General features: G+C 36.6%; 1 protein-coding gene across 1 annotated transcript in view; it reads right to left on the reverse strand.

Moving 5' to 3' along the window:
• SACK1B (scaffolding CK1 anchoring protein B) overlaps positions 1-14377 on the reverse strand; it is a 41208-nt gene extending 26831 nt beyond the window's left edge. Inside the window, exon 1 of the mRNA XM_085324843.1 lies at positions 13912-14377. Coding sequence (XP_085180969.1) covers positions 13912-14355 — 444 coding nt within the window. The 5' untranslated portion in view covers positions 14356-14377. The remainder of the gene's footprint in view (positions 1-13911) is intronic.
• Positions 14378-14836: the final 459 nt, after the last annotated feature.

A 14836-nucleotide genomic window follows, 5' to 3' on the forward strand; every position in this document is an offset into this window, starting at 1 on the left:
TTTACTAAGTTTTAACAACCTCAGATGATTTTGCAGTCTGGAAATGACTGGAAAGATTAACAAGGAGGCCAATGAAAACTAATACTAAGCTTTGAGATTTTAAAGGATAAAAATATTGACTACAGGATCATGTTTACTCTGCTATGCTCCACAATAGCTTCCAATAGAGTCAATAATTAATTACAATTGAAAAGAAAAGCAATGATAGGGCCTACAGAGAGCACTTATAGATAGGGTACAAACAGCAGCATACAATCCAGAAGTAAAGAAGACTGAATTTAATTTTATGCAGAAAAAATCACATTCTGTAAAATAACAGAATCATGATTTGCCTTGTAGGGGAAATGGTGGCTACATGATCAGCCCAAAACTAAAGTTTTCTCACTGTGATTTTGAGGAGAATGAATTTTCAATGCAGGAAGTCTTAGCTGAATATGTTTCTCAAATTCATTCTCTTCAAAATCCCAGTCACAATTGCTTGAAAGCACCTTTAAACAAGAAAGCAAATAAACAAAACTACAACTTGAATAATTCTCTGAAACACTAAGGAACATTTGGCTACCTGAAAAAAATAAAACATTTGATATTTTCCTGTTTTTTTTTATGTTTTTTAACAAATTTGAAAAAAGAAAAAAAAAGATGCTATCGTTTATTAATATTAAAATCCTTCCTGGACAACCTGCTGACCTTCAAGGTCCAGTCATGACTTTGAAATGAATTAAACATGTCCTAAGTGAAATGCCATTCTCATTTTTCATAATGCACTAAAATATTAAAACGTAATGCATTATATATGTTAATGATTACCATGAAAGAATTTTCTCATATATCATATTCAGTGTTCTGCATTTCAGCCCAGGGTGCTATAGTATTATTGTGGTAGCTGCTAATAGTAAACTTTTCAATTAAATTCCAGAGTGTGTGTATGTGTGTGTTTATTCATACTTACTAATATAAATATTACATAACCTGTTTACATAGATCACTTGAAAATTATTTAAAGTTACTTTTTTCCCCCTTTTTAAGTAAACAGATTTGCCCTACTGGGAACTACTCATAGTGACAAGATTAAGTAAGCAGTCTGATTTATGTGTTACTGTTTTGGACTAAAATTCCATCCACAGCCACGGAAAAGCAATTTAAGAACAAAAACAGAACAGATCAGAATCCATTACTTATACTGCAATTGCTATAAACATTACTTATTCATAATAACTATTGAAAAGGTAAATATATTATGATGTGAAAATGTAATTGAGTGTATTTTTTACTGTAGTTCAATTCTACAGAATTTAAAATCAATGGAAGACTCTCATTCACAACAATTACAGTACCGATTATTTTTAATTCCTATGTCACATCACTTCATATTTCTGAAATTCTCCTTACTACAGAAACAACTCAAAGTTTTGCCATAGTGATTTCTCTTGTAATTTCCAATTTTCCAAACAGGAAAATATTTAGCATAGTAGTCAGTAACATCTCCAGAAATTGGCATCAGTAAGAAGCTTTTCTGTATTTTTTACTCTTTTAGGCTCTCTTTTCCCTAAACTTTGCGGCGTACTTACCTTTAGACAAGAATGATCAAAAAGACAGATTAAAACAATATGGTGAGATTTCTACATTTGGAATTAAACCCTTACAACTTTTCATTTCTTACTCAGCATAATGTTTTCATATCATAAAACACTATATGTACTTTGCTGGAAATCAGAAAGAATTGTTAAAAGTTTTTTATTTTGTCTTTAAACTATACACATTCTATAGAAAAAGTGTATCAAAGATCAAAATTCAATTCAATTTAATTCTGATATCATATACACTATTCAGATTGCTAACTTGAATGTCTGCACTTGATTAAATACTCTTACTAGAAATTTCAGAAATTAAATTCTTTCTTTTTTTCTAAATCTCTCTATATTTGTTATGTATAGTCTACTATCTTAAAAACAGCTAAGTTATGAACTAGATTAACATATTAAACTGTTTTCTTTTTTTTTACTTTAAATTTCAAGAGGGACTATTTTATATAATTAAATGTGGCAAGTCACCTTCTCAGTGAGTATAAACACATGTCCCTCCATGGAATATAACAGATCATGAAATTCTGATCTCTAGTTTTGAAACATCACTAGCAAAATTCAAAACTAAGTATGCCTGCCTTTGTGCACCCACATTTTCTAACATTGTAGTGCCACAATTGTCTATGGAAGTATTTCTCAAGGTATTTTATTTTTAATTTAAGAATATGCAGCATAAAAAAAATCATAAAGTGTTTTGGGCAGTTCTATCATAATACCTACATTCCTGGCGTTCACTTCTTATTTCTACTTCTTTCATTTTGTTTGCGTGTGTGTTGGTAAGCATGAAAAAATACATGTGTTTATTTCTAATATAAATTTTGCAATCATTTCAAAAGCCATAGAGTACAGATTGAGAAACTCCTCTGTAGAATTGTCCTTGCAATATATGTAAGAAAATTTAGTCTGTGCAATGTGGCAGAAGATAACCAAGCCTCTATCCGAAGCAGAAACTCTTAAAATTTGCTAGCACAAAACCCAATTATTTTGCATCAGGCCATTTATATACAGTTAAGGGTGAAAAAATATTGTCAGGTATTCTTTCTTGGCAAACACATTTAAGAGGAAGAGACTATTTAAAAATTTAAAATTAGATTCTTAATGATACATGGTCAGATTCCTAGGCCTCATCTTGCAAACACACATGCATATTAAGTTAATGCAATTTCTCATGTTCATCAATTTACATAGAATCATAGAATCGGTAAGGTTGGAAGGGACCTCCAGAGATCATCTAGTCCAATCTCCCTGCTTAGCAGGGTCACTTAGAGCATCCTCTCAGGATTATGGAACTAATTTTATTTTAAGAAGAAAAAAGTATCTTTTTTGAGTATTATTTTTTCTCTACCTTTTACTAAATACAAAATTTCTTTCTAATTTTTGTCAGATGTGTTGTTTGACACAATTATATAAAGTATCTGGCATTTATTTTTGTAATGGAAAAGTTTATTGTAACCTCTGATACACAAAAGTTCTACCTTTAAACTTTATCCTCGTTGCAAAAAAAGTTGAAAATAAAATTTTAAACTTCAATTATTCCAAAATAAAACAAAGAGCAAATAAAACGCTTCTTTTTGATTCAGAACCTATATCTCCTTTAATATTAAATGTACCAGATCTACAGATAAATAGTCAGAAATCTGCCAAAGACAAGTGACGTGACTAACTATTCAGAAGCAGCAGCACCGTTCTGATGTCACGATGATATTTCACCGTTTCTCACCAGGGAAGACAGAGGATAGTGCAAAGACTCAAAGCAGCGCTTGCTCAGGTGTGGTGACTTGCACCCTCCAAGGCAGCAACATTTCTTTATTGACGTAAGAGGCAGCCCATGTCCCTAACATCCATGCCTGGAACTGCATTCAAGAAAGGTGTCAAAAATACGGGCAGCAGACAGTACACGCCCACCTCTGGCTGAGATGCAGGATGAGACCGAAACAATTGCAGAGGAGAGAGGGTTGCATGCGAAGGAAGAGGTGGAGGGAGGGGAGAGGGAGAGGCAGGGAAGAGGAACTACAAACAGAAACATGTAAGCTTCCCATCCTACTGCATGGTCAGTTTGGGGGTAAAAGCAGAGATGTCTCTGCATATTACAGACCTTAGGTACATGGTTCTTGTCCCATTTTGTACTGATTCTCATGGAGCTCCTACCAATTTAAACGTGATCTAGAATAGAGTAGAACCCAAGTGAAGGGAATATTGGACCATCTGCATTTTTCTGCATCTGCATTTACGTGACACTGTAAGTCATAAGCACTCCCAGCTGCTGGCATTTTCCTTTGTGTGCTGGTTCCAGTGTTCTGCTCCTGCAGGAGGTCTCAACAGCGTTTAGTCATTGCAAAGACTTTTAGTAAGAAGCCTTCCAGCAACTAAAAGGACTAGCAGAGATCTCCTTTTTCTAGGTCCAAAGCCTCAAGACATGCGAGGCACACATCTCTTCCTTCCTTTTTTTACTTCCTCAGAAAGCGCACAGAGCCCTGTCTTTGCACAGCTCTAAAGTTTATACAGAAGAGTTTCCTGGGCTCTTGAGAGCACATTGCAAAGATATTGTTTAACTCTTTTGAACGTCAAGTGGCAGCATTAAGTCCTTACTTAAGGGAGAATTCCTAGAACAGGAGATTGCAATGTATCTCGGCACTTGAGACCAGGACTACAACGTCCCCATTCAATTTAACTTATGCATAAGAAATCAAATCCTCTGATTAATAAGATTTCTGGCACAAGTGACTGTTAGTGTAATTCAATAAGATTAGAATACATGAACAAAATAGATAATGAAATTACTTCAAAAATACTATTCCAGCATTACTTCAGTCAGTCACTTAAAATGTCAGCCTGGTGGTCATATAGCACCAAAACATGAAATAGTGATAATAAATAAAATTTTAAATAAGAAATAGAAGAATTAGTCATAATTCCCAATTTCATCTCTCTGCATAGTTTCCTCATTTCTAATGTATTTCCTTTGAGGAATATAACATAGCTTTTTTAGTACATACTAAAGCACCTTTCTGTAGATTCATAAAAATTTCTAGTACTGGAAGAGTTGATGGTTGATATTTTTAGCCCCAGAGAAGACAATTTATGGACTTCTGTCAAACAGTCAATGGGCAGCCACACACACCGCCTATTATTTAAAAACCAAACTAACCAACCGTTGACAGTGACTTTTCAGGCAATTATTGTGTGCCTGTGCAAATCTACCATTGGGCAGTGCCAAGAAATGATCAGAGCCGCGGACAGCTTCACAGACCATTACGCTTTAAAGGCGGCTGTCCTTTGGTGGCTATGCTCCTGTTTTGTGCTAAGGGTCCCACCAACAAGCCGCAGGCACTTGCTCTTCTGTGCCAGTTATTTCACCCTAGCCTGACTTTTATGCCGGGTGTATTGAGCATTCAAAGCTTAGTAGGAAAACACTAACCACAATACCCTCTGCAGGCTGATGCCGTTCAGCTGAATGAGGAGGTGCAAAGCTCGTGCTTTGCCTCATGCTTAAGCTGTAAGGGACGCTTGGCGAGCTCAAGTGCAGCCTGCTTGGCTAAGAGTGTCTGAAGCTCCCAGAAACAGTGTGAAAAGAAGGGCAAGGTGTCCCAGCTGCTGTTTGAACTGAGGGCACAGCCATTTGGCCACCTGCACCTGGAGCTACAGCACAAGCCTTGCTGCTGGTGGCTGGAGTAGGTATATCAAAGTTGTCTTTTCACCCATCGGAGAGCTAGTGCATAATCTTTCCATACTACCCCACCACAGAGCTTCCTCTCTCTGACAGCACCATCACTTGCCGCAGTGAAAAGGCTTGAGGAGAGCTGGTGCCACAGACAGCAAAAAGCCCTGAATAAAAGATGCCCTTGAAAAGTTTTCCAAGGCGGCTGCGTGCCCACCGGCGCTGCTGGCGGGTACACAGGACACCAGCGATCCGGGTTTTGACGATTCTGGTCTCTCACGTCTTCCCTCTTCTGAGCAGTAAGTGCCAGCACTCCAGACGCAGAGCCAGGAGCGGTTAAGATAATCTGCTCTTACTCAAGGTACCAGAACACTCTGTCTGTGTCTTGAAGATACACCCTCTTTATCTGAAGATAAGGAAGGACTTCATGCTTTCACAAATATTTTGAAAAGGAAGCGCTACAAAGCTGTAGGCATGTACTAATGCAAACATTCATGAAGCAGCAGAGGCATTTCTCAGTAGTTAACTTTTATAATGCTAAATGCATCACTAAGATTTTATATCAATTAAAACCACAGAAACAAGAAAATAAATACTTGAAACCTAGCCCCTACTTGCTGGGAGTACTGTTTRCTAATGGGTATTACTCTCGGGCTTTTGGTTTATAATTTTATTTTTTTGACTGTGATATGTATTAATTTAATGTCCTTATGGCTCAGTATTCTCATCTGTAAAACTGGAAACACTTGGTCATGTTCTTTGATAGCTATGGATAAAGGAATGTATATAAATTCTGAATCTACTGTTCATACTGTAGCTGTCATATTTGGTGACTGGCAATACTCAGGAAGACTAGTGAAGACAGTTAGTGAACTGTATGTTACACAGACATGTAGCAAAATATAATGATGTTTACAGCCTAGGAAAACAATTGCACAAGACACTGAAAAACATCTCAAACAAAGGTAAGGAAAGCACAGATGGCTAGTTTAGTTGCTTCCACTTCTATATTTATGATAAAATAACTTYAGTGCAAATTCAACTGGTTTACTGATCAGTGGTCTCTATACTGAAAAATCATTAACCTCATTGCTCAAGCAAGCCATAGGCAGATCTTGCAATTATTTATTTTGAAGGGATCTACTGACATGAGTCATTTTATGGAAGTCAGCAGAATCTACTATAACATAGCAAACTCAATTCTACCCACACCTCATGGCTGTTCTGACAACCAGCACGTCTTTCCTCTCTAAGGTAAATAGATTAGAGCGGGATTTTTTCAGTGCAAAGCCCTCTGATGTCCCAATTGAAAGCATGCTGAGAGCATTTTTGAAAATTTGTACTTTAACTTTTATTGTACAGAATAGCACCTCTTTACTAGTAAATGATTATAGACATGCTTTACTTTAACAGCTGGCTAAAAGAAAAATCTTGATCGCACTGATATCAATGGCAAAGTCTGCACTTCTTTTGAAGAGGGAAATTCTAAAGTGTACTTTGACTCCTGTATCACCTGCCCTGGAATACTTGCAGTACGCTCCGGGGAAAATTACTGATCTTCAAGCAAATTTTTCTGAAATAATTTCAAGTGAAGTAGATACTTATAGTTTCATCTGATGTAATAGGAAACTTAATACAAGTGACTAAAGGACTTTCAATCTCACTCCTTCCGAACAGAAGAACGGGAGACTTTAAACTGGCAGCTCTCTTTATATTTTTGTGCTTCAGGACTGTTTTGGTCCACTTCGGTGATTCTCCATTTTCCACACAGTTTCTGTTGTATTGCATTATGCAAATACTGATACAGTAAGGCAGGATCACTTATATCAGGCTCTGTTCTTTTTTAAATTCTAGCTTATGTAGTATAATATCTAGTTTCCAAATTCTGATACATAGCAAATGAATTTAAAGTTTAAAATTGCTCAAAATGTGCCCCCACTCCTCAGAGCATCACTGGCTATGCCAGAAGGCTATTAGAGATCACAAAGCAGTGCTAAAACTGTAAAGGATCAGAAAAGGCCTATGGCAATAACAAATGTGAAGTGATTAAGCCTATAGTTCCTCAGGCAAAACTGTTCTCTGGCTGAATTTATGAAATTAAGAAAACTCAGATCTCTTGAGGATAGGAACTCAGAAGAACAAAAATATCACTTCAACTTTATCAGTCTTCTTTCACCAAGCAAGAAAAGGGGAGCAAAAACCACCAGAACCTAATGGATTGAGCACCAAAACAAGCACTCTGCCTGGGCAAAATAATTTTGAATCAACAGGTTCATATTAAAACCAGACTTTTACTTATAATTACTTCAGAATGATTTACTATAAAGTTTTTGTTGAATATAACAGAGGACATTTTTAATCTACTGAATGTGCAAAAAGCCTAAATGACTTTTTAATAGCACTGTTTTGACTGACAAAGATTTATGTCAATGGAAAAGGTTTTAATGAAAAAATACTGGTACAAAGCATATGCATTTACTTACTTCTTATATATGTGAACTAGACAGATATAATAAAGGAATACACCTGCCTATAAGATCTGGTCTTTAATTTTCCCTATTTTTAAAACCATCACAGATGTGTAATATTTTGATAACACATTAGCCCAGTTGTGACATAAATATGACAATACCTATACATTAATTCATGATATCTTTTACTATAAAATACAACTAGCAAATACTGCAAGCAGTATTGCAAAGCTTTTACCCGATACAAACCTATGAGGTAAAAAACACACGAACAGATTACATGATTTTTTCAGAGATTTCCACTCCCCATTTCAGTCCTAGCCTCTATCTGCTTTTCAGTTTTAGATCCTTCCTACCTATCAGGAAAAAATACTAGGAAAAATGGTGAGCATAGGGTGTAGAGCATCTGTTCTATAAGAAATGCCTTTCACAGAAGTTCCAGGAATACTGGATCAAGTCCTGTCAAATCAATCGAAGTGGGTGATTTGTATTCTTTCACATCCCTTTCCTCTTAAACTTCCCCATTCAAACCAGTTCAAACCTCTTCTCCAGCAAACTTACCAAAACTCTCTTGGTAAGTCATAAATTTAGGAGATGTTAAGRGAATTTCATATTGGCAATTAAATCAGCATTTCTGCTCCTTGGAAATCCAAATGGTCACATAAAAGTACGTAAGTACTTGCAAACTTATTGCATTAACGCCTGCGTTCTTTGTATACTGTGTAAATTTATTACTGTGACTGCTCTGTCACTTCAGGGGTGGGGGGAACAGTAGAGGGAGACAGGCAAGTAAAATAGCGGGAGGACTCCACAGGCAAACCCAAGTAGATTAAATACCTGAAATAATTACTCACTGTGAGAGGAGGTCCAAAAAAAAAAAAAAGAGAGAGAGAGAGAGAGAGACATTGAGTCACACAGCGCAAGGAACAAGAAAAATGCTGTCTTCCGATGCACGGCACGTGCCCGACGTGGTTAGAAAAGCTGGGACACGACCTCACTCTCTCTAATACATCTATCAAAAGCTTACAGTTATGTTTCACCTGGAAACYATACACAACCAGCATGCTGGTTTTCAAACAACAGGAAACCATTTAACAGAAGCGAATGATGAATCCTTTTAATATGCTTATTTCATAGCAACTGAACCAAAAAGCACCTGCAKAAATCCTTGCATGGCAGAACATTTTAGCAGGGAGAATGGCACCTATACGTCTTCAACTCACGTGAGAGGCCTTTGTAGTTGAGAATAGTTTTTCTACGTGTTACTGTCATCTTTAAAAAGATATCCACTGTTTATCATTCTACAAATAACATACCAAACTTTTCAGCAGGATGATTATTTCACCTACATATTATCTTTCCCTGAATTCAGCAGATTTCTCTAGCTTTAAAGAACAATAAAATGTGGCCCCTCTCTCCCATCTACCTGGACTGCTGCAATTAATGAGCTAAGACAAGCATTGCCTCAAGCACAGTTCATTATCACTGATCCCGTCTCTGTTCAAATTATATTTAAAATAGTTGGCAAAGAGTATTGTCGAGAGAGTGAAAAAGGATTGCTCAACATAGTCTTCCACACCCATATTTTACAAGTTTCTTTCTGTATAGAAACATCTCTTTTCACACAGTCATGCAAAGAAGTTGATTTTCTTTCAGACTAGAATGTAGCTTGTASTAGATAACTGTCACTGCCCTTATGCCCATGGCCAAAGAAGGAGAACAATGGTGAATAATCATTTTTAATAAATAATCTGAAACAACACAAAACAAACAAAATGATAAATCTCACCAGCAGATTTTTTTTTCCTTTTTATATAATTATAAGCTGAGTCAACTGTATTTGATTAAGTCCAGTGAGCTAAAAGACAACACAGGAATCATGGTCACATTTTGAGCACAACTCGCTCTCACAAGAATCAAAGAAAGACTTTCTAAAGGCCTATCTCCAATAGGTCCAGCAAGATTTAATAACAATGTCTTTTAAGTGTAACAACTTTTTATTCTATGGGTCCAAGATCTGTGCTCTTTCTTCATGTTAAAGAGTTTAATCACATGAGTAATTCAGTGAAAACAAGGGCCTTTTTTATTTTCCCCAAATAGTAACATGTTAACCATCTAAATTTCTACTTAGGCTTCTAAATAAATAACTTTTTTTGAAAATCTCCACACCTATCACTGATTTTAGGAATCCAAGCTTAAGAATTCCAGTCTATTTGAATGGAATGAAATGAAATCAGTGAAAAGTACTGCATATTTACTGTGTAGTGGGTARCTCAATATATTCCATCAAAAATCCCCAAAGTATGGCAGGGAAGCCTTTGAGTGTTTTCTGCCTTGTGTTGGAAAACAGGGTTCTTTTAAAAAAAAACAGGTTTGAATTCTCTCCAGGAAGAGCTGATCCTTATCTGATATCAATCTAAAAGACTCAGAGCTGTACCTTCTCTCTAAAACTATGTAGGAATGTCTTGCTGGTGGAGAGAGGAAGGCAGTTAGTAAGGAAAGAGAAAAACATGCTGCCAGAAGGATCCTTTGGTTGCTCTGTCCTGACCCTTCCCAGTTGTCTCACTTTGGTGACACCTGAGCAGACAGTACAAGACATTTCTTGCACAATGTACAAGCCTCTTATCTGATAGTTTTAAGGCAACAGTTATGAAAAGTCATACAGGGAAAGGACACTTCATTACTGAAATCTCTATGTTACTTTATAGCAAGAGAAGAAAGTTTCACATAAACTTGACACAGATGAACAGTCATCTTGATCCCGTCTCCCAGATGAATAATCATCTCAGAAAAAACTGCTAAACACAACATCAGTTGTGGTTCAGACAGTCCAGCTGGGATAAGTCAGGCTGTAGCTGCACCTGAAGCTTCCGAGAAACTAGAAATCTGCCAATGCTTAAAAATAAAATCCTCAAAAAACACACAAGAAATAAGGCTTGTTCACAAAAGTCTGTCCATCTTTAAGGTCACACAGACCTAGCAGTGCTTTTTTCTAGAATGGTTGTATCAACATCTGAAAAGGGCTCGTATCTCTCCAGTTGACACAATCATGGCAAAAAGCCTCCTTGTGTGAATGCAGGTTATGTTGACAGAGGAGGGCAGTTGTCAAGCTGTATCATTTGGAGATGAGGTCTAGGCTACACCAGCAGTGAACYCATTTTGTTGGCACATTAGGTCTGACCTAAGGTGCTCTGCTGACATCACTCTGACCACATACCAATCCAGCAGAAGTGCTGTAGCATAGACTGAGATGTCACCCCATGTACAACATAGTTCCTCTACCCTMATATGTCTTCAGAAGGGGCTCCCAAACACGGATTCATCTAAAGCAAAATCTCTACTTCTTAAAATGGATATTTCATTTTCTGTGATCTAATAATAGTGACCCTTCTCTGATAGAAAAAACTCCATTATACTCCATAATAAATGTATTTACAATGAAGGTGATGTGCATAATTTTTATGCATAGATTATGCATTGAAGAAATGTAAATAATAGTTTTTTCTTACATTTTATCGTACCCACTGTTTTTACTCTAATATAGTAGAGCCTTACAATTGATTTTCCTTCTTTAGTCAGGAAAAATCACTGTCAGATAACGAGTTGCCTAGTGTTGTTTACTACATATCTCCTTAAGGTCAAAATTAACATACCTAATAATCATTTTAAGGAGTGACACTTTGATGTATCAAGCATGAAAGAGGTCAAGAGGGAGTCCACTAATAAGGTCATCTTACCCGTATATATCTCCAGATATTTAAAAAAAAATCCAGGTTTTGACTGGATCAGTCTCATTCATGAATTTTTGGGCTAGTTTATATACTTTGAAGAGTTCCTTCATTGGGTGAATCAGTGGAGCAACTTTCATTCCCTGAATTGCCCTTGTAGGAGTGTGTGGGTTTCTTTCTTTCTCTATGAACTGTTCAGGTAACCTAGGGAAAATGGCCTGTGAATTCAGGTGCATTCATCTGATGGGTTCATGTGTATTAGTTTGGGGCTTAAAGTTAGGTGGTATGAATACTCTTGCCTCAAAAAGTCTGTTTTCTCTTATTTTCTCACAGAAGTTTGCTAAAATTCCCATAAAGCATGCTTAGAGTGGCATCAGTTCATATGATTTGCTGAAGAAGTTCTTTATTCTTCACAGGTGGTTTTTTTCATGTGTAWTTTTTTCTATTTTCTTTGACAATCCTCATATGAACACACGTTTGCACTACTACATTACAAAAAAACATATTTAATATAACCATATATTTATAAGATATTTAATATAACTATATATTTATAAGTGGCTTAAGAGAAGTAGGTTTACAGCATGTTTGCCTGCTATGAGCATGTATTACCTTACTTTACCTTACCTACAGATCCTTTAAACTTTTCTATGCATGTCATTTGTATTTGCAGACAGAAGAAGTAAACAGCACTATGTCTTTCAGACTTAATTGCTGCTTCCTGGAGCTGCCAAGCCACATCACTGTACCAGAAGTGTTATGGTTGTTGCCCTAGAGGTTGTACAGATCAACTAAGCAAACCTCACATCATAGCTCATTTGAACAGCGACACGTATGTAACATTCTCTTTACTAATGTGGAAGCACTGAGCCTTTTTTTCTCAAAAAGAGGTAAGAATTATATCTAACTTTTCTACAAAACAGCATTTAGAGGATGTACACTTCCTAAAAGGATGTTTTATGAGACAGAACCCTTTGTGCAAAAGAGCTACTGGAAAGGGCTCAGATCGCAGGCAGACAGACAGCTAGATAGAAACACACGAACTTTGACTGGAAACAGTATTTCTTTATGGCACTGCAAGATCTCATCACAAAACTGATCTAGTCTTGGCAACAAAGCTAACTGTTATTCTTTTTTCCCTTAAAGGGGATACACTGACAGCTCAGGAGCTCCAGCTGAAAAAAAGATAACACAGTATATTGGCCAGGCTAACTCTATGGCCATGTTATATCCTATGTGGCCATGTCATTATATAGAAAAACAGAAAATAGAAGACATCAGACTAAATTTGATCTCATTCTGAAAAGGACAAAAGAGAGAAGAGTAGTTCTCCTCTTCCTTGCTACAAGAGCATACAGTAGGTGTCCAACATAAATGACATGATAAAGGTCAAGTGGTAACTCTATTTAAAGCTCCTTCTCAGGATTTAAAGTTAGCACTAGGTTGCAAGGAGGAAGAAAGGATATAGGAAGGAAGAGTTTGGAGCAGGTACCAGGAAAACGGAGTGCATGTGTGTCACTGGAACACTTCTTTTTGTGTCATCATCTGTATTTTTTCAACCAAAAAAAGTCTGAAGCACAGATTATTCTCTTTCTCTGGGAAGAAMGTGTGACAATCAATTATATACTACCTAACAATACTGCTGAAACCTTGTAACATCTGTTTAAAGCGGTAATATGGCCCCAGCTCAAACGGAACTGCATACTGATGATTTTTTTCCCCCTAGCTTGATTCTATCAAGCAACAGGAATTTTGTATGTGCAGCACTCCCTCACCTAGGTGTAAGTGCGGTCTGTCTTAGGAAACTCAAGATCTAAAGTTCTCCTGAGGAGAGATAAATACATTCAGAAGATTGTCCATATTCCCCATAAATTAGATGTTAGTCAGAAATTAAAGTAAAGTAAGCAACCAAACCTTACTTCCTTGTCTCCTAAATCTATTTTTTCCATCCTTCTTCTCAGTTCTCTTTAACACTTTCCTGCTTAATGTCTCCAAGGACAGCTGACATGCAAAATTGAAAAGCTGAGATGATTCCGACGTACATTAGGATGTTATTTTCTTACAGCAAAGGCTAGCATACCAAACCCATGCATGTATATTCATTCCCACTGACACAGGAGAGAAACCTTAGGGTATGCCCTTAAGTTAGACAGAATTTTATCACTTGAGATATACTCAGCTGAGGTCAAAGAAGGGGTATGCTGATTACCTACAAATTTCATGAATTGGTCAGCATAATAGTAAAATGGTACTATGTTTCATTAAATACTTTAATTAATCTCTGATCCCTTGTAAATAAGGTTAGTAACATTATTACATATGCAAGGGACTGAGCTCAGCTCAGGACAACCTTTTAGGTGAAATTGTTAGCAGCAAGATCATCTTTTCCTGCCAGTGGGGGTAAAAAAATGCCTTTGTAAAACAAAAACTTGATTGTTATTGCTAATTTTTTGAATATTTTTCACATTTACCTTTCTTGCATCCCGTATCATCTTCCGAATAGTCTCCTTTATTGTGTAAGGCTGTGCTCGGGGTGGATGAAAAAGCAGGTCAATGTTTGTGCCACCAGAAATTCCAGGCATCAGGTAAGGCCAACCCAAGTCAAGATTTGGAGCTTCCACATCTGATTCAATAGGCCAGTAGGTTCCCGAAGAAGAGGTGTCATCAATGGCATGGTTAGAAGAATAAACTGTGTTTTGGGGAAGTTTATGGACATTATTCAAAATATAATTGATTTCCTCATCAGCTAGGAACTCTGAGCATCTCTCTTTGGAAAGAAATTCTTTGTATGCTTCTACACCTCCTTCAATTAGAGCATCAATTGCTACTCGATACCATTCCTTGTAATGAGGTTCAATGTAGTTGTCTGGTCTGCATTCATCATGTAAGGATGAAAGCAAAGATGAAGTTTCCATTTTCACATATATTTTGTATAAAGTCTTTTAAACTTCCATTCATGAGCTGATGAAATGTACCTGTAAGGAGAGGAAAGAAAGAAAGAAATTAGAAAATTTGTAGCAATCTGTTGCACAGTAATATTATTCAAAATATTTTTGACTAATATTACTGTAAGTTTTGTTAGTGCCATTGAACTAATTCAAGATGTTTTGAAAATGCTCGGGGATTTATCTTCCTGAATGAACATTAAAGAGCTACTTAAAGAGCGTCTTCTACATAAGGCAAAACTAAACACATAGGAGATTCAGTGATTTAGCAAAGTTCCTATATTAAAAGCTACTGTAGAGCTGATAATACAGTGAACACCTCTACCAGTAACCCCAACACACATCCTACGCATATTCCAATACATTACTTGTAGATTGTATTTCAAAACTCTCTTCGGTAGCTGGCAGAATGGTATTAAGGGAAACATTTCACAAACCAACTTTATTTCCT

The sequence above is a fragment of the Rhea americana genome, unplaced genomic scaffold (genome assembly GCF_003343005.1).
Source record: "Rhea americana isolate MKP2758 unplaced genomic scaffold, rheAme1 scaffold_94, whole genome shotgun sequence".
In the NCBI taxonomy this organism is placed as follows: domain Eukaryota; kingdom Metazoa; phylum Chordata; class Aves; order Rheiformes; family Rheidae; genus Rhea; species Rhea americana.